Source organism: Podarcis melisellensis (genome assembly GCF_964234715.1).
Source record: "Podarcis melisellensis genome assembly, chromosome: 13".
In the NCBI taxonomy this organism is placed as follows: Eukaryota; Metazoa; Chordata; class Lepidosauria; order Squamata; family Lacertidae; genus Podarcis; species Podarcis melisellensis.
In genome coordinates, this window is record NC_138545.1 from 52,676,241 (window position 1) to 52,701,708 (window position 25,468).

The 25,468-nt window shown below is 41.3% G+C and overlaps 1 protein-coding gene across 3 annotated transcripts in view; it reads left to right on the forward strand.

The window, feature by feature from the left end:
* Positions 1–25,468, forward strand: part of PLEKHG4B (pleckstrin homology and RhoGEF domain containing G4B) — a 74,225-nt gene that overhangs the window by 22,597 nt on the left and 26,160 nt on the right. For 2 of the 3 annotated variants that reach the window (XM_081883763.1, XM_081883761.1), the window contains exons 3-11: positions 9,692–11,012; positions 13,908–14,102; positions 14,786–14,909; positions 16,876–16,969; positions 18,953–19,039; positions 20,006–20,122; positions 21,348–21,446; positions 22,021–22,163; positions 22,801–22,939. In XM_081883763.1, coding sequence (XP_081739889.1) covers positions 9,692–11,012; positions 13,908–14,102; positions 14,786–14,909; positions 16,876–16,969; positions 18,953–19,039; positions 20,006–20,122; positions 21,348–21,446; positions 22,021–22,163; positions 22,801–22,939 — 2,319 coding nt within the window. The remainder of the gene's footprint in view (positions 1–9,691; positions 11,013–13,907; positions 14,103–14,785; positions 14,910–16,875; positions 16,970–18,952; positions 19,040–20,005; positions 20,123–21,347; positions 21,447–22,020; positions 22,164–22,800; positions 22,940–25,468) is intronic. The other variant, XM_081883762.1, reaches the window with a different exon arrangement.

A 25,468-nucleotide genomic window follows, 5' to 3' on the forward strand; every position in this document is an offset into this window, starting at 1 on the left:
AAATGGAAACAGAAAATCATGGTAAGAAAACTTCTGTTTCTCTGTTAAGTTTCAGTGAACTGCAAAGTGCTGCTACGGTCGCATTCTGAACACACTTCTACATGTAATTTGTGTTTGTTATATGAATTGCGTGTTATAAGAATTATGTGTTTGTTATATGAAATATGTTATACAAGATTCCTGCATGCAATGGGTTAGACTTTCTGACCCTCAGGGTCTCTGTAATTCTGACAGTTCTATGATTCTATGATTCTGTGAATTTTCCAGAGGAGCAGCAATGTTAGGCTGTTTGGGCTGAAGATAAGAAAGAGTTTTGTGGCAGCTAAAAGCTTAATTATTTATGACGGCATATGTTTTTTTGATCTAGACTCTTGTCCACATACCCTTACGCCATAAACCTGTTAGTGCTTAATATGTCAAAATAATTGTTGTTCCATCTGAATTAATGAATGAATACTTGAACACTGCAATGAAACATTTAGATTGCCAGCTGGTCTAATAAATACCCTTTTAGGGGACTTCCGGAGGCGGCGCAAAACGGCAATGGCGGTCCTCTTTACTCAGTGAAGAGGGGCTCCGCGAAAAAGGGTCGTCCGCTACGGCGAAGCGGAGACCCATTCAGACAAACCGCAAGCAGAGCGAGCCTGTGGCCGTGGGACTCGGCGGGTGCCAGAAGCCCCCCCAGAAGCGAGGAAGGGACCTCGTAAGAGGCTCCGGATCGTGAACGGGGGAGCGGCGCTGTGAGTTCATCGCTCTTTTCGCGGAAGTGAAGCCGCGCTGCTGTTGCTGATGAGCGCCGACCTTTCTTCTTGAAAAACATCGAAATTGGCTGCAATCTACCCGTGAGTAAGGGGCATCAAAGAACTGATTAAGGATTAATTTAAATTTGTCTATTTCGGCTGAAAACGGGAGGCGAGTAACAGGAAGTCCGCCTTCCGGTCCTGCTAATCAGAGCAAAGCAAAAGAACCCGATGCGGGCTGAAGCGCTAAAAAGAGATTTTGAAAGAAGTAAGAAGGGGCATTAGACTGTGTGTTTTTAGAAATTGAAAAGAGTGAAGAAGTAAATTTTTTGGTTCATTGTGTTAGAGAATCCTCCTCCTACTGTGAAGAGATGTGGAATTGAAGGGGATAACCGAGTTATTGGACTGCCAGTGTTGTAAAGGAGTACTGTCAGGCTGCTGAAACTTTTTCCTTAACATAAACTGTTGCATTGATGGATACACTATCGCTTTAATACTGTCATTGAAACCTATCCGTTACCTTGTGGCACTAATTTGAAACAGAACTTTCTGAAAGCCTCCTTTCTGAACTTGGGGACTTCAGTTGAAATAGGAGCTTTGATGGTGGAAAAGAAACTTTCTTTCTTATGAAACTTTCTTTCCTATGAAAACCCCCCCTAGTGGATTTGCGGAGGCATTGAGGTCTGGGAACTGTATCCTATTGGGATTTTTTGTGGTTTAATTGTTTATACTCTGGGCTTGCCTTTCTCATGGATTGAAAGACTATTTGACCTTGAACAGCAGCTGGGGAATGAGTGGCCCAGCGAAAACAAGAGCAGCTAAAGCTAAGGAAGCTTTAGCTGAGGAAGCTAAAGAAAAGAAAAAAGATAAGAGAGCTGGGCAGCTTGTCCAAACAACCTTGATTCATCATCGTAGATCCTCGGTGCCAACTGTGCTGACGGCGCAGGAGGAAGAAGTTGAAACGCCTGCTACAGAAGAAATGGCAGCTGGAGGAACTGATCCAGTCTTGAAACAAATTTTGGAACAACTGGCACTTCTGAATAAGAAGGTGGACGATCAGTCATCTAAAATTGATAGAGCTACATCTACTATCAGCAAGTTAACAGATCAGGTTTCGCAGCACACTCAGGCTATTGAGAAACTGCAAGGAGCTACGGCGGAGAATTACAAACTAGCTGCGGAAGCCAATCAAAAAGCTGAGCAAGCGTGCAAGAAGGTGGAAGAGATCAAAGGGGAAGTAAGACCTTTGAAAAGACAGGTAGGAGAACAGCAAGCCTACCTGTCAATGGTGGAACTGAAAAGTAAGGAATGTAATCTTAGGCTGAGGGCTGTCCCAGAGTTGGAACAGGGCAACCTAGAGAAATTCTTGACGGAGTTGTTCTCTAAATTTTGGGGGGTTGAAGAAGATAAAGATTTCAGGATTGTGACGGCCTTCAGACTGGGAAGATCGGTTAAGAAAGATAAGTCCAGAGACTGTTTGGTTTGTTTGAGAACAAGAGAGGAAAGAGACAAGATATTAGGCCAACATTTTAAAAAATCCCTGGAAGTTGAAGGCAAAAGGGCAGAAATTTATAGAGACATTCCTAAATATATGTTGGACCTTAGAGCCACATACACAGACTTGGCCAAATTGTTAAGATACAACGCAATCCCTTATAGGTGGGAATTTCCTCAAGGTCTGTCATTCACCTATAGAGGAAAGAAGGTAAGAATTAAAACACCAGAAGACCACCAGAAGTTCCTACACGACAACGAGGAGGACCTCCAAAAGAGAGCTACAGATTCCTGGCCTCCACCACCGGGATTGCCACCAGGATCTATACCATCTGGAGGCGGCCCGGCACCACAGCTTCCGGAAAAGGACGACAAATTAGATACCCAACTGTGATACCCAAGAAGTAGGCCGGGATGTCTCTACAGCTTCTTAGTTGGAATATAAATGGCGGGAATTCTCCAGAAAAACGCAGAAAAGTATTTCATATTTTGAAAAAAGAACAATTGGACATTATTTGCCTGCAAGAAACGCATGTGACAAGACTCCACAGAAAAGTGTTAATCAATAAAAGGTTAGGCCAAGAATTTATTTCATCGGATAAAGTTAAGAAAAGAGGAGTGGTGATTTATGCAAAGGAGAACTTGTCCCCAAAATTTGTATTTAAAGATGAACAGGGCAGAATCTTGGCAATTGAAATCCAGACACAAGGAGAAAAGTTTTTAATTCTAGGAATCTACGCCCCAAATGATGGAAAATCGGAATTTTTTAAGAAGCTGCACGAGATTATGCTGGACTATTTGGACTACAATAACATTATCATGTTGGGAGACATGAACGGTGTCGCCTCAGTGAATATGGATAAGTCACAAAGTGCTAATATAACGAAAGATGGCAGACTACCAAAAACCTTTTTTGAAATGACTGACAATTTGGATTTGATTGACATATGGAGGATCAAGAACCCTCTAGGGAAAGAAGGAACTTTTTTTTCTGAGGCCCATATGACATGGACGCGAATCGACCAAATATGGATAACTAGAGGGCTGGCACCTAAGACCAGAAAAGTGGAAATCTGCCCAAAAACCTGCTCCGACCACAACGCCTTGAGAATGGAACTGAGACTAAATACAACCGGATCGTTCAGATGGAGAATGAATGACGCTTTGTTAAGAGATCAGGAGATTGTTAAGAAGGCCCAAAAAGTTTTAAAGGACTATTTTGAAATAAACTTAAAGACAAATGTGGAAAAAAGAATAATCTGGGACGCAAGCAAAGCAGTTATAAGAGGGTTTCTAATACAACAGAACACGATTAAAAAAAGACTCTGGAATGAAAAGAAGGAGAAGATCTTGGAGAGAATAAGAGAAGGAGAGAGAAAACTGAGATCCAGGCCTAAATCAAAGGAAGTATTGAGAGAAGTGAAGTTTTTCCAGGCACAATATTCGAAACTGATAAATCAAGAGGTGGAATGGAAAATTAAACAAATGAAACAAAGATCCTTTGAATCTGCTAACAAATGTGGAAAATTGTTGGCTTGGCAGTTGAAAAAGAGACAAAAACTTAACACAGTTACAAATCTAGAGATTGAAGGGAGAATGGTTCAGAAACCCGATGAAATTAGAAAGTCCTTCCAGAGATATTTCAAAGAACTTTATTCTCAAAGGCCACAAAAAAGCTCAGAGGTGGACCAATTTGTTATAACTAATGGATTACAAAAAATACCCCAGGAAATGAGAGCAATCCTGAACTGTAATATTACAACTCAAGAAATTGAATGCGCCATTCAGAACCTTCAACTGGGCAAATCTCCGGGACCTGATGGACTTACTTCCAAATATTATAAGGTATTGAAGGATTCATTGATACAACCATTGCTGGAAGTTTGCAACCAGATTATGGAGGGGAGGAAGGCACCGGAAACGTGGAAAGAAGTTTTCATCACGTTGATCCCAAAACTAGAATCTGAAAAAACTCAACTTAAAAACTACCGTCCTATCTCACTCCTAAATGTGGATTACAAAATTTTTGCAGATATTTTGGCAAGTAGGTTTAAGAAAGTTTTAAATGAAGTGATTCATAAGGACCAAGCAGGCTTTCTCCCTGGTAGGCATTTATTTGACAACACAAGAAAAATCATCGACATTTTGGAGTTTTTACAGATTAATTCAAACACAAGAGCGGTGTTGATTTTTATTGATGCGGAGAAGGCCTTTGACAACATTTCTTGGCTGTTTATGAAGAAAAATTTGGAAAGGATGGGAGTAGGGCGGGGGTTTGAAAATGGAATAGAAGCAATTTATTCAGAACAAAAAGCTAAATTGATAGTAAACAACGTGGTGACAGAGGAGTTTAAAATTGAAAAAGGGACACGACAGGGGTGCCCTCTATCTCCTCTGTTGTTTATTTCTGTCCTGGAGGTGCTATTGAACATGATCAGAAATGACCGGTTGGCACAGGGAATTGTGGTCGGAGAGAAACAATATAAACTGAAAGCATTTGCAGATGACTTGGTATTAACACTACAGGAGCCAGCCTCTAGTACTAAAAGAGCGTTAGAATTAATTTCTGACTTTGGTCGGGTGGCGGGATTTAAGCTGAACAAACAAAAAACTAAAGTTCTAGCAAAAAATTTGACAACTACTGAAATAGAGGAGTTCAGAAAAGAAACGGAATTAAATGTGGTTAAAAAAGTAAAGTATCTAGGGGTGCACTTGACCTCCAAAAATTTGAATTTGTTTAAGGACAATTATGAGAAATGTTGGTCAGAGATCAAAAGAGACTTGGAAACATGGTCAAGACTGAAACTTTCCTTGTTGGGTAGAATAGCTGCTATAAAGATGAATGTATTGCCGAAAATGTTATTTCTGTTTCAGGCCCTCCAGATCGTGGACAAGGTGGAATGTTTTGGAAGATGGCAGAGGGATTTATCTAAATTTGTCTGGCAGGGCAAAAAGCCCCGAATAAAGTTTAAAATACTAACAGATGCGAAAGAAAGAGGGGGGTTTGCCCTGCCGGACTTGAGGTTATATTATGAAGCAGCAGCCCTCTGCTGGTTGAAGGATTGGATTTTATTGGAGAACACCGATGTCCTTGACCTGGAGGGATTTGATAATGCTTTTGGGTGGCATGCATATCTGTGGTATGACAAGGTTAAAGTTCATAAATTGTTCAAAAACCATATTGTCAGAAGGGCAATTTTCATGGTCTGGTCAAAATATAAAGACTTATTGGAGAGTAAAACTCCGAGGTGGCTCTCACCGATGGAGGCCAAAGCACGTAAAAGACTCAATATGGAGGCCCACTGGCCTAAATATTGGGAAATAATCGAAAAAATTGGAGATAAATGGAGGCTACAGAGTATGGAAAAGTTAAAAAACAAGGTGCGAGATTGGTTGCATTATGCTCAAATCCAGGAAGTTTTTAAAGCAGACAAAAAAGTGGGTTTTCAGGAGGAAAAATCGAAACTAGAAACAGAGTTGCTTGAGCCAAAATCTAAGCTAATTTCGAGAATGTATAACTTGTTGCTTAAATGGAACACACAGGATGAGATTGTCAAACCCTCTATGATAAAGTGGGCACAGGACTTGGGGCATAACATTATGTTTGAAGACTGGGAAAGGTTATGGAACACCGGAATGAAATTCACGGCATGTACTGCCTTGAAGGAAAACATTATGAAAATGATATACCGGTGGTACATGACCCCAGTCAAGCTTGCAAAGATATATCACCTGTCCGATAATAAATGTTGGAAATGTAAGGAAGAGGAAGGGACATTTTTACACCTCTGGTGGACCTGCCCGAAAGTGAAGGCCTTCTGGGAAATGATACATAATGAACTAAAAAAGGTGCTGAGATTCACCTTACCTAAGAAACCGGAGGCCTTCCTTCTGGGCATGGTAGACCAGAGGATGGTCAAGAAAGATAGAACTTTCTTTATGTACGCTACTACAGCAGCGAGGATTTTGTTGGCAAAGCACTGGAAGACACAAAATCTACCCACAATGGAAGAATGGCAGACGCAGCTGATGGACTATATGGAGTTGGCTGAAATGACTGGCAGAATTCGAGACTCGGGAGAAGAAGAAACGGAGGAAGTTTGGGAAAATTTTAAGGACTACTTGAAAAAGCATTATAAGTTGTATGAATGTTAAAAAATGCTCCTTTCTAGGAAGGTATAGCTTCAGTATCGGCAAATTTCTGAATTGATAAATAAGACACTATAAGACAGAAGTGAGATAATGAAATATTTTTATTGTGTGGAAATTAAAAATTAATGCAATTGTACTGAAATGTTTACATCAGATAACACGATAAAATGGAAGATATATTGCTATGTATAAAATAAGTTAACAAATTGCTGAGGTTTTGGTTACACAGGGAATGCAGTGCTCGGGAGATGGGGGGAGTCCATTGGATCTATGGAAGTTTGTATTTGAAAGTGGAAATTTGTTTATTAAAAACCTAATAAAATATTTATAAAAAAAAAATAATAAATACCCTTTTAGTGTGGGAATGCTTGCCTAATTTCTCTACTTTTCTAAGCTTTTTCATAGCTTTTTTAAAAGTCAAAGTTATAATTTCTTGCAAAGCAAAACATTTAAATTGAGCTTTAACTTATAATCAAGTGTTTTTTAACTCCCTGCCATTTTTTATTTGAATCCTAAGTGAACATCAGTCGAATAATACTCAGTACAGAGGTCTTTAAAGAAACTTTCAATTGTTGGTTTTCTAGATGTTGATTCTTTTCTTGTTAGTAAAAAACCAAAACTAACTGTCGTTGAACGTACTTGAGAAACACCTGTAAAGCGAGTTATCCTACTGATTAATGACATAGTTCAGTTGTTACACCAACAAGCACCCTGGTATTTAAACAAAGTATACCATTTTGATTAGCACAGTAAAAGAGAAATCCCAGAATAGAAGATAATTAGTAGTTGGTAGATGCAACACACCAGTCCAGACCTGAGAGAGGAAGAGAGGTATTGAAGCGTACCTGCTGTCTGTTTCAATAAACACATTCCATTAGGAATGAATCAGAAAACTAATATATTTGGCTTTTGGACAGCTGCAAAGGCTATTACCTCAGGCTATGATTTTGACCCTACAGTGGATGTGTTCAGAGCCGAAAGCATTACATCAGCAAGCATCAAATACCAGAAGCTTCACAATAGCAATGTTTGAATGAAATCATACAAAGAATCTCTTCTTTCATAGGGCCTTGATTGTGGGACTACAAGATTGTTTTGCTGAAAATGCTCATGAATGTAGGATGATTTGCCTCCTGAAGGCTCAGGGAGGACCAAAGAACATGTGGTGCAGGCAGGGGTGGTGGGTATATGGTGTGAAGGGGATCCAGCCCCCAATATTGAGGGGGCAGCCACCCCCCTGCCCCCACCAGGCGCTCTCCATGTGCCCCAGCCTCCACCCAGGAGCCCACCTCTATGATTTCATGAGGTTCCTGGGGAAAGTGAAGGGAGGTCAACACTTACTCCACTAAAGCACAAGGATACCATATTCATATTCTGGCGCAGTGAATTAACTCTGCAGTCTCTCCTTATGAAAGCCCCCTGACTCTCCTCACACATCTTCTTCAACTTAGGAGAAATCCTACTGCACGTTGATGTTTCAGAGTCCTGGCAGAGAGCTGTATGTAGTTAATAGTAGTCAACATTGTGTTAGATCCTGAATTCATACCCAAAACTCAACAGATGAGCAGCAGCCCTGGATTACTTACTTTTATTTTTGGTGCTGAAATCTGGGATGGATGTTTAAAGAAATCCTCATCTATTACTTGTACCTTGAAACATCCATTTCCACCTTACTTGTTTAGCCCAAACTCTCTCAATGGTCTCTCAGTTACAGTTCATAGCACTATTATAAGGAAGTGTGCAGTTGTGTGTGACTGGCATTGCATTTATACAAAAATGCCTTCCAAATCCGTACTCACTTGTGTGAAACTTAGGTTGGGACCTGATTATTTTTCTTTTGCTACTAATTTCAAAGTTAAGGGAATGGGGCCTAATCCTTTAATTCTTACAGCATTCAGTGAAGCTTTAAAGCTTTAGGGCTCCCCACCCCCCCGCCTCACCCTGGCATTATTAACCAGACAAAAGGCTTTAATGGAGTTGAGCCTCTTCAGATCCAAAGGGTGAATCTTGCTGGTCAAAGGAAATCCCCTTGTCAGAGCCCATGAGTAAAGAAATGACTGCTCAGTGAATGGAAACCTGAGACAGAAATATGCCACCCCTGGCAAAGAGACAGGATGCCTCCGTCAGATACCTTGCTCTCCCAATATTGTTCATTTAAAAAGAAACAATGGAATCTTTATGTACTCCGAACTTAGCAGCTCTCCCTCAAGAGGAAAGGGTCACGGAGAGTGTTTCCTAATGCTTCTTTATAGCCTCAGTTCCTAAGATGCATCCCTTGGGAAATCACAAGTCTACTTCACACAGTACATTTTTAGCTGTACACTTGTGAACAAGATCCAGACAAATGTGGAAACATTTATCATACAGAGATTGGGGACTGGCTGAAACTCTCTGCAGACTAGTTGTTGTTGTTGTTGTTGTTGTTATCCTGTCCATCTGGCTGGGTTTCCCCAGTCACTCTGGGTGGCTTACAGCATATAGATGGTCCTTGGGGTCCCTTCCAGACCTACAATTTTAGGATTCTATGACTTTATGCTCACTAGCAAATGCAGGTAAAATGGCCCTTCTGCATTTCTTTAGTCCCAGGACAGTTTTAATCGAGAGTATTGACTGGCACAAACCAGAGTGGTTCTCGTTCTATAACATTTTTTCAGTTATTTTTGCATTACTTCTTTGAATGAGAATGTTTTTCCTACCTGGATAGTTGATATATCTGTTAAAGCTATCCCAACAATTCCATAATATTAACATTGCTTCATTTCAGTTTTATAAATACTGTATATGGAGGGGGGGGAGCAAGCTACCATAATATGAGCACTATCATGTTTGAACATGATCTGGGTAAGGGAAGCTTGTCACTTCCTGTGAAAATTCTAGCAATTTGCTGGTAATGAATTACCATTCTCATGGTTTGGCAGCTTGATAACAAAATCAGTCATTCAAAAATGTAGAAGGGTCTTCTTTCCTAGCCCTGCAGTATATTTGAAAAAAATGATATAACATTTCTAGGAATGAGTTCAGCAACTGATCACAGTAGTCAGAGGAATATGTTCAGGACTAGTTTTGTGATCTATGTAATTATTTGTACTCATAAGACAGTATTGATTCTGAAACTTTTGTTGGTTCTAAAATAGAACATAACTTTTTTATTACCCATTGTCTTCTTGTTTTACTATGAGTCAACTGCTACATTAATTTACCACATTTTTCTGTTGTACTAAAAGGTGGTTAAATCTGCACAAATGTTAATAGCATAATATGAGGCAAATATATTTCACTTAGTTTGCTTTCTCTCTTTTTTACAGAGCAATTATACCGGCCTTATTTTTTACCATGAAGGATGGCCATTGTGCATCCATGAGAAGATCATAGTGCAACTGGCATCCCTCCACAAAGCCCGTTTAAAACCAGGAGATTTTTACTTCCAGATTGTGCCGGTGAGAAAGCAGTCAGTCAACCTAGTGTTAAAATGTCTCTCCAGACATGGGCAAGGAATGGAAGAGCTTGTTGTACCTGAAACCATGTACGGATATATTTTCACAATAGAGTTTTTGGAAAATGTAAACGGTAAACTGAATGGCTGTCCTTTGCAAAGCTGCTTGCTGACTACAGGCCCAGCCATATATAGGACACCTTGGAAAAATATTGTGAACCCTATATTTGTCCCTACAGCTGAAACAATTCTGCAGACATATTCCAAAAGCTCTCTGCTTGAAAAATTGATCAGCAGCAGTCCTGATGCTAAAGCTATGACACAGACAATGGAAAGCAACAGCTCACATGAGAGTTCGACCTCTAATGATACCTGTTCTACCGTGATAGAGGTACCTCTTGCAGGCAACTGTGGAAATCAAGGTGATGATGATTCTGATTTATGTCATGGCCCTGGGAGCAAGGCTGAAATACAAACCCCAGCACCCCAAGCTGAGCATGGAACTGTTGATGAAGCAAATCCAAGAGCGCTTTCAGTTGCAGACCAAGCCATCAAGGAACCAAAAATGACATCTGAATTGACACCTGATTTGTTTAAAGATTCAGCAACTCCTCCACTAGTGAAAAGGAATGGCCCCAAAAGCATATCCTTCAGCACAGACCTGAGCAGCCCATGTCAAAGAGGGCGGGATTCTCTGTATTTTGAAACAAAGCGATTGTTTAGAAAGTCTTATATAGAAGCTTTGCAAAACCCAATGAGTCTTGGTTCCAGCTCTGAGGAATCCATTGCAGAAGACGAACCGTCAGAGCATGTCATGGGACAGGTGGAGAATGAGAGCAGGGTCACTGAAAAAACATGTGAAAACAATGTTTGGCAAGAAAGCTGTTGGTCTGAAAGAATTTCAAAACAGGAGGAAACAAGGCAGACAGCTAGATTTGGGAATCGTTCCCAGGCCTCTGAAAAATGGACTGTATCTCATGAAACAACATGTAGCAGGTCAGGTTCAAGAAGGTCACGGTCTTTAGACAGGACACATAAAAGCTCACAGAGTGAAGATTATAAATCCAGGGTGCCCTCAGATGCAGTGTTCAGTGAAAATCCCCCCAAAATCATAAATGGGCATTCTCCAAGGTCTGAGAGACTGGAGTCACATATTCATGAATTCATTGCTACAAAAAGCAAAGAGGATGAAGGTAAACAGATGCAAAGTAGATACCCCACTTATTCTTATTTAGTCAGCCTGTTTAAACCATGCTAACCGGTGTTCCTTTAGTTATTTTATTTTAGTTTGGAAGCATAGGTGCTATTTATGTTTATTTGTAGGGTGGCGGGGGGGTTGTTTTCTGCTGATATCCTGCTATATTCTGAGAGTTCAAAGATAGGTTTGTGGCTTTGAATGATGTAAATAGATCTATAACATTAAGCATACCAACAGCAGAACAAACAGAGCTAGGAAATGGAATGGCAGTGGGATAAATGGAGCTAGACAACAGAAGAACAGCAACCACAGAGCTATCTCTCCTGTGTTATCAATTCTGATAACTCAAGGTTTAAAGTCACCATAGGCACATTCTAAAGTGTTGGAAAATCAGTGGGATTTTACTTGCCCTGAACCAGTGCATGTGATTTAGGACCACTTACCACATGACATTATGCACAGGATTAAGGAAAAACAAAGTGTACACCACTGCGTGGGAAAATCACAGTGTCCCCCCCCCCCATATCCTGGTACATTTGCATTGATAAATGCTATGTATGAGGCATGTATGACTGTCTGGACCAAAGAGCTATCATCAGTGGGAATTTATTTTGTTTCTTTTCTGGATATTAATGAGCTAAAAAGATTTCTGGTCTTCATCTGCCTTCTCTAAATCCTCTTTCCCCCTCTTTCCCCCTCTCCATCCCCTCTTCTTAACCACTCACTGCTCTTTGTAGCCACTCTTTGTGGGTGTTAGGTCACATTATTTTCCATAGCGGAAAACCACACTCCCTTGAGGGTATCCATTTGGTTCAGTAGCTGTGGGGAGTCACAGAGGTCCTGGAGAAACCCATATTACAATGTAGTTTTCTTATAAAGTGTTTTATGTGATGCTAGATAAATCTGACATCGTTAGACAGAAGAGTATATTGGCCATATGTATATGTAAATGTATATATACGTGTACACACACACACACACACACTGTATTTAACAGTCTTCACCCCCATGCTGCATTCCTGCACAAAAGCCTCTTCTGTGTTTGCATCATTCCAACCTGTATGCAGCAATTTATACACATTTAGAATTGTCAGGTGTTTACAATATACATGAGGAAATAACGCTGTTTCCTATTGCTTTGTAGGAAGTAGGAAAACAACATTCATGTTAGAAGCTGATGATATGTGAAGCATCCCTGAAACTATTTTTAACCAGTTGGGTGTTCAGAAAAGCCCAGATTCCCAAGCTTCAAATTTAGGCAGATCTGTTTATTTAATGTAGGGGAATGATGCTTTTGCAATATTATCTTCCATTTGCAGATGAGACAAGGATGTCAGAGCCACAATTCAATTAGTTCCATAGTATCTCAAAATAATCACTAATAATGCAAAGTCCCCCGATCCTCAGTTTCTGGCTTTGGCGAGTTAATGTTTCCCCCCCCCCTCCTCTCCCTTTTTTAGAGGATTTCGCTTTGGGTTAGGTCAGAACCAGCTTCAGAAGTTGTTGGCTGCTCTAAAAGCAAATATTTCTTGTGCCAAGAGCAATATCATATAATTTTTTAGCATAGCATTTTGCAAATGCTAAATCTTTAGAATATAACATACTATTTTATCTACTGACATTTAGCAACTGCACTATAACAAGTGGCTGTCAAGTTCTGTGAAGGTATTATATGGTTTTCAGTTTCTCCTAGATTTCAGCAGAAATTTCTTAAGAAATTAAGAGATTTTTTAAAAATAGTAATCATGAAAAACCAACCATATAGCATTTTGGTCATTTAATACACTTATTCTTGTATTGGCCTGTTCAGAAGCCATTTAAATGAATGGATGGAGATTTAAGAAGATTTAAGTTGCAATCCTATGCATATTTATATTGAACTCAAATATAAATCACAAGCAAAAATACATGCGATAGGCTGTTAGTCCCACTGACTTCCATCAGATAGAACTGATTTAAGATGCAATCCTATGCAGACTTCCATGAGAAGTCAGTATACAGGCATGTGTAGGATTGCACTTAGATAACTACTTTTCTCTGCAAAGTTCTTGCTTCTCAGTCAGTATCCAAGTGGAACTGAGCAGTCAGAAGGGCTGAGTGCATGTTATGATCAGAGGCTAAGGCACGAAAGCTGTGGGTTGGTTTTTTAACGTAACTAGTGTCCTGCAAGAAATTAGACTCCACTTAAATTTCATCACCGTGTAACTCTTTACAAAATCACTTTTCAAAAGTGAAAATTGGCTTCTCTTTCTGCAAAGGAAAGAGAAAAATATCTTGCTGGAGAGGGTGCAACGCTGTGGGATCCCTGATCCACGTGTGGTGGGACTGTTTCCAGAAACAATATTTCTGGCAAAATATGTCCCCTGAAATTTCTATTACAATCATTCATAATTCGATTGTGAATCCTAAATTAGCCCTTTTTGTCACTTGAGAGCAATTGTAACCCTGAGGTGTCACTTCGAACTCTCGTCTCTATCTCTACCTGGAGATACCTGCCAGGTAGGAAACGGGGGGAAATTTTACTTTGTTTTCCAGGTATGCGTCTGTTTGGGAACTAGCACTTTCCATCACAGCAGAGTTGTAAATGGACAGGCAAAGAGGAGCAAGTCTTTAGATACATGGTCTTTGTTTATTGTTCACATGACTATGTCAGCACAGCTATCTATGTCACTTGTGTGTGGTCTAATTAACCAGTGAAACTATTATGCATGTACCTTAATTTTACTTGATGCACTTGACAATCCAATACTATGTACTCCATGTGTTTTTTTTTTGCTTTATGCTATGTTTTTGGTGTTACACTTGAAAACCAATAAAAAACATTTTTATTTTATTTATTTTTTAAAAAGAGAGGGTGGAGACTCTAAGCTGTCTTCTTTCACATCACTAGTATTTTCTCCAGACCTCGGAGACTCCAGAATTGATTTTCGGGATTATGAGTTTACTGTAAATTCACCACCTCTGCTGCATTGCCCTGAGAATGAGCTGCTGTCTGCAAACACTGGGGACCCCAGGCGCTTGTTATCACACCAGTTGCTTGAAGTTAATCAAGAATTACTGCAGTCTGGCGTCATTTCTCTGTGTGGTATGTACTACATTGTAGTGAAAAGTTAATGGTGTGTAAGCATGTACGAACTTTGCGGAGATCTCTTATGGCATGTCGGGGGGGGGTGCTTCCCATGATCTGTCTCAGCACAGTTGGGCTAACTGGGTAAGGGGAATGGGCAGGAGACAAGGGAAGTCCTGCAAAAAGTACTCCAGAAATGATGTGCTCCATGCAACAAAAACATTGAAATTGAAAAATGTAGGCCTTTTTGTCTTCAACCAGGCAGCAGGATCCTTCTTTCAGAGAGTGAATACCATCATATAATAATGAGCTTATCTTCTCACTATCTGAAGGAAGAACCCAGGCAACTGCTGCCTGTTTCTAAAATGTAAACCTTTTGGTTTTCAGTTTGGAAATATTTGTTGTTGTTGCAGCATAACAACTGATGTCTCTGTTAGTCAGGAGAAAGCAATGCTGTTCCTTTATGCATTTCCTAGGGCAAAGGGACACGTGTGGGAGGAGGGAGGGAAGGAGATGTCCCCCAAGTAAAGGGATGAAGGTTCCCCACAAAGGAATCTGTTACGCTCTGTCCCCCCTCAGCTTTTGAAAGGAGCCACTTCTACCCATGAAGGCAAAGTGATTTGGTTTGTGGGAAAGAAGACACTCAAGAGGTGTAGGACATTATTACAGAGGATTCATTTTTATGTATAATTTTTTCATAGGAAACCGGGATCGTGGTGGAAGAGCAGTTGTGCAGGTCTGCATGAGTAATAGTGCTTGGTTAAGTGAACCTCTGAGAGTCAATGAGCTCACACAACTTCTAGTGTATTTCCACAGTATTCCCAGGTAAGCAGCAGCAGCAACTGTTCATGTTTTTGGTGTAACATTCATGCCAGTAGTGCAGAGGAGTTTGTTGTTGTTGTTTAGTCGTTTAGTCGTGTCCGACTCTTCGTGACCCCCTGGACCAGAGCACGCCAGGCACTTCTGTCTTCCACTGCCTCCCACAGTTTGGTCAAACTCATGCTGGTCGCTTCCAGAACACTGTCCCACCATCTCGTCCTCTGTCGTCCCCTTCTCCTTGTGCCCTCCATCTTTCCCAATATCAGGGTCTTTTCCAGGGAGTCTTCACTTCTCATGAGGTGGCCAAAGTATTGGAGCCTCAGCTTCAGGATCTGTCCTTCCAGTGAGCACTCAGGGCTGATTTCCTTCAGAATGGATACATTTGATCTTCTTGCAGTCCATGGGACTCTCAAGAGTTTCCTCCAGCACCATAATTCAGAGGAGTTAAGACTCAATTTTCACCAAGGCCCTAGAATAATAGGTTGCTTGAAATAGAAGAACTACTAAAAACCACTGTTTATATAGGGTGTAACAGTAGCTAGATACAGCAGAGGGTAGGGCTCCTGTTCCTATGCTGTGGGTGAGAGGGGCTTCAGCGAGGATGTGAGGCTGCCCCAGCTGAAATTTATTTTTCTTCGCAGTTGTTGGAGGTACAAGAGTGTGGCCAGCCTGGTGTGAATATTTCACACAGTGGTTATTTCATTTATTATTATTATCACTCATGTGACTCGGTTGCCCCAACCACTCTGAATGAGAACAATTAGGGAACATTGTAAGGATCAGTGTGGATCTCCATGTGCTGCCTCTCAGCTAGTTTTGGCACATGTACAAATGATTACAGGTGCACCAGTTCTTTCGGGGTGAATTAGATGGTGTCCCTTGAAGTTCTGTTTTATGTAACAGGTCTTGGCACCCAGGTCTCTTGATGCTCAAGCATCTGTATAAGAACATAAGAATAGCCCAGCTGGTTCAGACCAATGGCCCATCTGGTCTGGCGTTCTCTTCTCACAGTGGCCAACTAGATGCCTATGGGAAGAACGTGAGCACAAAAGCAATCTTCTCCCACCCGCCCCGAGGTTTCAAGCAACTTGTTTTCGGAAGCATTGCTGCCTCCCAACTGTGGAGGTAGAGCATAACCATTGGCAGTCCTCTCCTTTTCCATGAATTTGTCTAATCCTCTCTTAAAGTCATCCAAGTTGGTGGCTGCCACTGCCTCCTCGAGAGCAAGTTCCATAGTTTGACTAGTTTGACATTCTGTTTCATTGGATGTCTACAAGTTCTAGTATTATGAGAGATGGAACTTTTCTCCATCTACTTTATCCATGCCATGCATAATTTTATACACTTCCGTCGTATCTCCTCTTACTCACCTTATCTCTAAACTAAAAAGCCCCCAATGCTGCAACTTTTCTTCATAAGGCACTTGCTCCCCCCCCCCCGAATCATTGGGGTGGCCCTCTTCTGAACCTTTTCCAACTCTACAATATCATTTTTTTAGGTGAGGTGACCAGAATTGTACACAGCAGTCCAACTTCAGTTGCATCATAGATTTCAGCATTATGATACCAGCAGTTTTATTTTCAGTTCCTTTCCTAATGATCCCTAGCATGGAATTTGCCTTTTTCATGGCTGCTGCATGGTGTAAATTGCTTTTTAATCTTCCTCTGTGCTCATTATGGCCACATATTTCATTTTCATTTTACAGTGGTACCTCGTGTTAAGAACTTAATTCGTTCTGGATGTCCGTTCTTAACCTGAAACTGTTCTTAACCTGAGGTACCACTTTAGCTAATGGGGCCTCCCACTGCCACTACATGATTTCTGTTCTCACCCTGAAGCAAAATTCTTAACCCGAGGTACTGTTTATGGGTTAGCGGATTCTGTAACCTGAAGCGTCTGTAACCTGAGGTACCACTGTACTTCTAAACATTTTGTAAGTGTGGTTTAAATAACTTCCTCTTATTTCTTTCAGAAAGGATACCCGTTCTTTGGGGCTACTTATTTTAGTGGATGCCCGCAAAAGTCAGAATGTAGCTGTCCTCTTCAAAGCCTTTACTGCATTACAGGTATGTATGTATTTAGCATCACAAACTAAAAGAAGGATATTATTATAATTATTATAATTATTATGTGTCCATCTGGTCCAGGGACAATGAACAGTCTTTCTTCTTTTGAAGCCAGGGCATTTTCAGTAGGCCTTTTCTGTTGATAATCCGAAATCTACTAGCATTAAGCTTCAGGGTATTCCGTTTATGCTACTTATACTGATGGGGGTAAGAATGATTGATTTATACCCATTTGCTAGTGTTTATTCTCATTCATTCATAAACACGGTTTTAACAATGAGTCCGTAAGTGATGGTGGAGGCCAATTCTGGATCCACATGTCCTTCATCCTGAAAGCATTGCATGTGACATGTTTTCCAACATCTGTAACCCCCTACTGAATGTCATGGGGTTTCAATAGCATTCTTCGGCTAACATACTTACAGGTTTTAGAGAAATATGTTCTGGGGAAAGTGTCTAGTAGTAGGTAATCAGGTACTTTGTGGTCTCCAAGTCATTATGTAGGTGGGGAAGCTAATTATTGTTCAGTTCACAGCAATATAATTATCTCACTAAGCTGCCTTTAGTATTTTCTATACACCTCCAATATGACAGGCATATTTCCGTTGGAAAAGCAAGTCATCACAAGAAGTTGAATTAAATTCTGAAAGCAAGGCAGTTTGTCTTGGCACAGTGTATTAGCAAACTCTAGCCTCGGCTGAAAGTAGTTGAATAATGCTGTTATTTATTATAATCCCTTTCTTTGTAAGGATCTGGCATTTTCCATATATTAACTCCACTTTTGAATTTTGTTAAAAAAATTAATTCATAGCGCATCAAAGTTTGTATCTACAATAATGCAAAGGGCATTTCCTTAAAAAAAGTTTGTTCTATCCATTTTCTTATGAAGTGGGGGTTTAACTGATGCCTTTATCTTATTATCTGCTCCCTTGCTTGAAGAAAAAATGTGTTTTGGAAACAATTCAATTTTATAATGTTCATAATTTTAGTTACACAAATTAAATACAGTTTGGCTCTCTGCAGATTCTGGTGAACTTGAAGAAGGTGGGGTGTGTAACATTGACCATACTATATTTGATTATAATGATGTGAGTGAGGACAGCAACATTTCCTAAAAGTGGCATCCAGCATTCCTTTTTGAGTTAAAACATTGAACACTGCCCAGCCAAAGTTAAGTACTTTAATGACAGGTGTTGTTGCTCTTAGCTGCCCTCCCTCTGGCTCCATCCCTGAGCCACCAGCTACCACCAGGCTCTCTGCTTTAAGATTCACCACCATATCTGAGTCTCGGGAGACCTGCCAGCCATATTTACCTTCTGCCAGTGAGGCAAAGGAGTTGTTTATGCCAGTTTCAGGTTTTGGGGGCCCTTGGACATTTCCCTAGGTGCACACTCCTCCTCCTCCTCCTCCTCCTCCTTGCTGTTACCCAGTCCCACACCACTTCCAGAGAGAGAGAGGGGGGACAAGATGTGCAGGTGTTACTGCTACTTCTCCTTGCTTTTTCAGAAGGAGCAGGTGACAACATCAAAAAGAGTACTCTGCTTACTGTAACTACGTCTGCTAAAGAGTCTTTTGTGTGAAATTCAAAACACATTTATATTAAGATCAACGGGGCTTACTTCTGGAGTACAGTGGTACCTCCGGTTACGAACACCGTTCTTAACATGAGGCACGTTTTTGCTAATGGAGCCTCCCGCTACCAGCGCATTGTCAGTGTGCGACTTCCGCTCGCATCCTGGGGCATAGGTTGCAACCCAGGGGCATCTCCTTCTGGGTTAGCGGAGCACGTTACCCAAAGCATGCGTAAGGAGGACGGCACATAACCCGAGGTTCCACTGTGCTGGAATTATCTGCTAACTGACTTTCCATTCTGAATCCTCCTCAGTGATTGCTGCTGCTGTTGGTTTTTGCTGTTGGTTTTTCTTAATTCTTATTTCGATAAGGTGTGCATATTGTATTTCATCAAATTCATTTTGTTTTTAGAATGCCGTTCCTCATTCCATTCATAGTGTTCTGATCTTGACTGATAAGGAATCTGCTTTTAAGCCTGACAGAGAAGTTGCATTTCAGGTATATATACATATATATATTTAAACAGAATTTTAAATTTGGAAAGCTCATGTGAATTATGCAACAGTTATTCTGCAGTAAGTACCTCTGCTATGTTGCTCTCAGGAAGCCAGACAGCATAGGTAACAACAACAAAACCTTCTAAGAGCAAAGGAGACTGAGTAAGGACTGGCTAATGTCAACCTAAATTTGTGACCCTCTGTGTGTCTTTTTTCTCCTTGAGGGATAGTGTCCCTTTAAAGCAAGGGTGAGAGCCCTAGGACCCAGGGGCCAGATGTGGTCCTCCAGACCCACCTGTCTAGCCCTTGATATTCTCCCTGGGCCACCCCCCTCACTGACCCTGCTCTTCAGTGTTTTGTCCTGGTTGGAATGTGTCCTTGAGCTCTGACATTGCCTCTTGCCTGTCTGGATGGAAGACAGAGAGCTGTGTGAGAGGGACATCGACACAAGGCTACTTTAGAAAGCTCAAATGGGCATTAGTTGCTTTGCCTATTTTTGCTTCTGGCTTTGCCCACAAATGGCACATGTCCCTCAGATGGTTGCCCAGAAGAGGCTGGGAAAGGTACTCTGCCCCTCCTTTGCAGAGAAGAGAGTCAGATTGCTATGCTGCTGCTATGTCAGGCTATATGGTGAGTATCTTCCCTCATTCACCAAGCACTTCATTCAGTGAATTCTCCCTGAAGGGGTGGGTACACTGATTTCATTAATTTTCCACTTTATGCCAGTACTCAGATAATGCAAATTCCCCTTCCTGAAGAATTTGGTAAAAGGGAAACCCCATATATGAAGAAAGCCGCCAGGCTACTTTTTGACCAGCTGCAATTCTTCGAGATTATGTGAAAGGTGCATCGCTAGGCATCCAGCCAACATTCTGGGACTTGGTTTTCTTTTGTTTGACACAATGCAAATCTCATTCAAAAGTTTGGTGTCTACAAATTGTATATAAGTGTTAACTTTGTTTGACAGTGTGAAGTTCTCACATCGCTCAAGGCTTTGCATAGATTCATTGACTGTAGCCAACTGACAGCAGAGTTTGATGGAACATTCCCTTATAGTCATAATGACTGGATATGCTTTCGAAGGGTGAGTTAAGGTTTGGAACTCTTTTTAATGGTGCTTTCTGAACCAATTTTTGATTGCCTTAGTTAACATTTAGTTTGTCATAAAAGTTAGTTGTTAATAATAATATTTACCAGAATCAAGAATGATCCAGGTAAACATTCTTGGGTCAATTCAGGGATCATCTGAGATTGTGGCTGAGAAGTCTTACCTAGGATTTGGCATGTTTCTTGGAAATGACAAACCACAATTACAGCCATTTCTCCATTTCCAGAGGCTGTTTGTATAGTAGAGATGAAAAACAAAAGCAGACTGCTCTAAATCATGGTTTGTTTATAGTATTTTGGAAGTTCAAACTATGACTTGCATTGTGAATTACGCTTGGGGCAAGCCATGGCTTGCTGTGATGTCTGAATTAAGCCAGTGAATCTTCCTTTAAAAAAAAAGGACCTAGAAAAAAGAATGTGCAGATTGAGTGGGCTGTCATGACCACCAGTGGGGAAAAACCCTTATCAGATCAGCTATAGTTTTTTCACCACAGTGCCTTAGGGATTTGTAAAGGTGTTGAACTCTATAAATGTAATTCATGTTGAGACAAGATTTATGGTGGTATGACCCATGTCTTCAGATACTGATTGTACCACACAGCTCTAAAGTGGGGTGGAGGGTGATTTGCAGTGGACACATCATGCTGAAACTCTCCCCCAACAACATTTCTTCTGACCCAGATGTGTTTCAGGTCTTGAGACATCTGGCTGGGTTTCCCCAAGCCCACTGCCCCTCTGCTTTAATGCCCCAGTATGCTGGGTAACCAATTTGAACTCCTATAAGATCCTCTCATGGTCAAGTAAGCAGCCTTTCTGAGCATCTGGATCCTGGTTATTAGAAAAATGTGGACAGGACAAATGTTTAATTCAGGTCACTAGATATGACCTGAATGAAAAACAACCAACCTGTTTATGACTTGTTGTTTGTGTGTCCTAAGAAACACATAGTGCAAGCTAAGCAGGGAATACTAACTCTCAACATTGGTGGACATTATTGCTGAACCAGTTTGGAAAGAGAGTACACTGAAATTTAATGAAATCTAAAGCTTATTATTTCCATGGACTTAATAATATACCTAATGTTGCAATTTTGTGCATGTGGACACATCCTATCACAAGCACAGCTCATCAGTACTATCAAATAACTGTAAAAATGCTATTTTCTGTTCCATTTTAACCATTTATTGTACCTGTACTTCCAGAAACTTGAGCCATTTATTACAAACTGCAAAGAGGCCCTTGTTTTCTTGCAATACTCTTTATGTTCACTCAGCAATATCCAGACACCAAGTACTGCACAAGTGAGTATTGGTCTTGTTCAGTGTTTTTAAATGTAGCACGAGCTGTACTTAGCTGAGTTTGAAACACTGCTTGCTGGGACAAGTAAACAGAGCTATTGATAGGAGTCTCCTGGTTCCAATCTTGCCTCTCCCACAAGTTCACTCTCTTTCCCTCTTTCTCCGTCCTTCCACCCCTAATAAGAGGATCACAATATTTGCATTGCTGTTTGCTGCATCCATCAGGTCATGGAAATGCATGGCTGGACCATGTTTAGGGGGGCCCAGAGCAAGAGGCCGTCTGGGGCTCCCTCCAGGGTGCCTCCCGATGACTCTCAGGTAGGCCCTGCCCCATGAGCCTACTGGGTGGCGGGGCAGGCAGGGAGAGGCTTCTGAAGAATTGTCCAGTCTGGTGCTTTTCCACCAGTGTCACCACATTCTTGTAAGCAAAAACTATAATGTTGGTCTGGGTGGTATCCAATCTGGCTGGTTGCCAATGCTGGGTCTGAGTTCTTCAACAAGAGAATGCTGCGTTTTCAGGTATATTCGCTGCAGAATTACTTGCAAAGCAAACAGGCTTTCATTTATTTATTTTTAGGAGGTAGATGACTTAATGAATAAACACAAGACGATGATGAAACTTGTTCTGGAAGATAAACTGTTGGTCACCTTAAGGCTTGAGGGCGGGACGGTCCTTGCAAGGCTTAGAAAGGAACAGTTCTGTAACACAGAAGATTATAGGTAGGTACTTCATATGCCAATATTACTGCATTATGCATTGTTAAGCACTCTGTCATTATGGTGCCAGTTGGAAAATAATGCTTTAAAAAAGTCTGGATGTTGGGAAAAAATGAAAATGTTACCATAGGTGTTGCAAAGGAACCAAGAGACAGGAGAAAATGCCGTCCAAGTTGACGGTTAAATACTGTATAGTGTTTACCAGCACTGAGGGCAAAGCCCACATATCCTATAGGCATGCAAAGTTCAGCTTTTGATGCATTCATTTCAAAGTGCAGGCTCTCTGCTGCTGCTAATAACCTAAACTATTCCGTGAAGCTCAAAAACAGCTTGTTCTTTAATCTGAATTGGGTAACTCGAAGTTAGAGGGAACATTCCAAAACTCCATTCTGTAAGTGAAACTCGCTACACATTTTTCTGAACCACAGCCTTTAATTTAAAAAATATACCAATGATACATAATGTAATGGGGCAGAGATTATTATGTAGGATTATTGCCTCTGTCCTTTTTGGCCAGCAGAACCTGAAGTTTGTCACTACTGTTTGAAACAGTTCAGGTAAGCACTTTTAATTTCTAGTAGCTTCGGTAGTTATTTGCTATTTAGTTAACCAATGCTTGGTTTCCTTCTCTCTCCAACAGAGATGCCATGGAGACTATTACAAAGCTGTATAATCGAGTAGATGAGGAAGTTCATAGGCTGGTTCTATTGTCTAATAAATGTCTGCAACAACTAGAGAATCTCTTGGCAATGAGAAAATTTGAAGAAGGCTGTGAACAGGTCAGTAAAGTTGTTTTTCAGCTTTAAAAACAACAGCTGGGAGATCCAATCACAGAGACCATGCTGTATCTCTCAGTAACATTTACTTAAATAGGTTTGCTATGAGACATAGTCTACAGACTATGGTTTGTTGTTAGTGAAACAAACCACAATTCCTGATTCAAAAGTAATGTCGAGTCAGGGATTACAGTGGGATTACAGTGAATTTCACCATTGTACAATAGGTGAATTTCTCCCACGCTTTCACATTCCTCTCTGTTCTCCATCCAAACAAGCCAGAGGCATCATCAGAGCTTGAGGACACATCCCTGCCAGGCAGAAACACACAAGGAGGGTGCAGAGCAGGACCAGTAAGGGTGTGGCTGAGGAGTGGGGTAGTTGCCTGGGGAGAGTCCCAACAGCCATATACAGAGACCTGGAGGGACACATTTGGCCCCTGGACCTGAGGTTCCCCATCCGTGGTTTACTGTGACATGTAAACAAAACATCCCCCCTCCCCCCAAACTGGCTGACAAATCAATATCAGTGCTTTTGTATGCTGATGATGCGATACTCCTATCTCGAACAAGAATAGGCTTAAATAGGCTCATAGGTGAATTTTCAGCATATTGTAGGAGAGAGCAACTGGCAATAAACTATCAGAAAACCAAAATCATGGTCTTTGCAAGGAAATGCAGACAGTACAGCTGGAAGATGGATAACCAGACAATTGAACAGGTTAAAGCCTTCAAATATCTGGGTATTGTTTTCCAGTCGACCGGGTCCTGGGATGTCCATCAAAAATATGCCAAAGAAAAAGCAGCTCAAAGTATTAAGATGCTGTCCCGCTTCTTTTACACGAAGGGGGGCAGATACATCCCAGCAGCCTTTGAAGTTTTTCAAGCAAAACCTCTGGCGCAGTTACTGTGTGGGGCACAAATCTGGACGGGGAACCACTGCTCCAGTCTTGAAACTGTTCAGTCTAAATTCCTAAGGCAGATATTCGGCGTCCCCTCCTGTGTTCCAAACGCAGCATTACGACTCGAGGCCTGCCTTCCATCTGTAGAAACTCAGACCTGGCAAAGAACACTCAACTATTGGCTTCGTCTTAATCTAAACCCACCCGGTCTACTGCCTCTAGTAATGCAAGACCCTCACAAAAGCAAGTGGTTCAAAACTGTGCATCAAAAACTCCTTACATGCGGTCTGCATTCGCAGTCCCTACTATCAATGGGCCTCATTAAAGCAAAGAGTCTAATAGGCCAGCGCCTGAAAGACATTGAACGGCAAAACAACCTGACTATCCTAAAGAAACTGTGCCCATGGTATACTTACTTTCCCCCTTCCCATTTTGACTCTCCAGCTTCATATTTGTTCAAATTAACCATCCCAAAATACAGACGTGCCTTTACATTGGCTAGATGGGATGTTCTTCCTTCTGCCGTACTCGAAGGTCGTTACCAAAAGACTCCATTTGAAAAACGACTCTGCCCATGTGGAGATGGTAACACGGAAACAGTGTCCCACGTCCTCCTATCCTGCCCCCTTTACAAAGACCTAAGGAATGAGATTGTTACTCCACTCATTCTCTCCAACCCCGGCCGTTCACAAGACATTACACTGTTTTTTCTCTTATCTGATACGGATAGTCAGATAACAGAGAAGGTCGCGAGGTACATCGAGAGAGCTGTGAAATTGAGGGCCACCATCTGAGTGACAGACTTGTTCATCTGACGGACCTCCTTCTGCTTGTTTTTATCTTCCTTTATTCTTATTTTATTTTTAAATCTTGCATAGCTGTGGCCTGTTGGCTTTGCTAATAAAGTTTTGATTGATTGGGATTGAACATCCCCCCTCCCCCGGTTAAAGAAAATTTTGTTACATTTCAGATGCCTGAGATCAAATTGATAGGCCTCTGCTGGGTGTGTTCAAATATGTGCCTAGTCAAAAAGGGATTTCTTTCCCATGCTCTCCAGAATGGTAGCTCTATCGATTCGTTGTAGTAAAATGAATATCTCTTTATATTTAGGAGCACAGGAAGCTGATCTATGCCGATTCACACTATTGGTCCCTCTAGCAAACTATTATCTACACCAGGCACCCCCAACCTGCAGCCCTCCAGATGTTTTGGCCTACAACTCCCATGATCCCTAGCTAACAGGACCAGTGGTCAGGGATGATGGGAATTGTAGTCCAAAACATCTGGAGGGTCGAAGGTTGGGGATGCCTGATCTACACTAACAAGTGGCCCTCCAGGATTCCAGACTGGGTGCATTGCTCACCCCACCTGGAGAAGCCAGGGATTGACGCTGGGACCTTCTGCAAGAAAGGAAGGAGATGTTCTGCTAGTGAGCTGCAGCCCTTCCCCATCAAACCCAGTAGAGCTCACTTTATTGGGAATTAATTAATCCAGAATTGCCCACCACCAGCAGGCAATATGCCCCCTCCTACTGAAAGATTACCCCTGTGTGAATGTGGCCCTCCACAGACCAAAAGAGGCCACACTTCCCTTTGTGGTGATGTCACATCAAGTCTTTGCCTTAAAAGTTA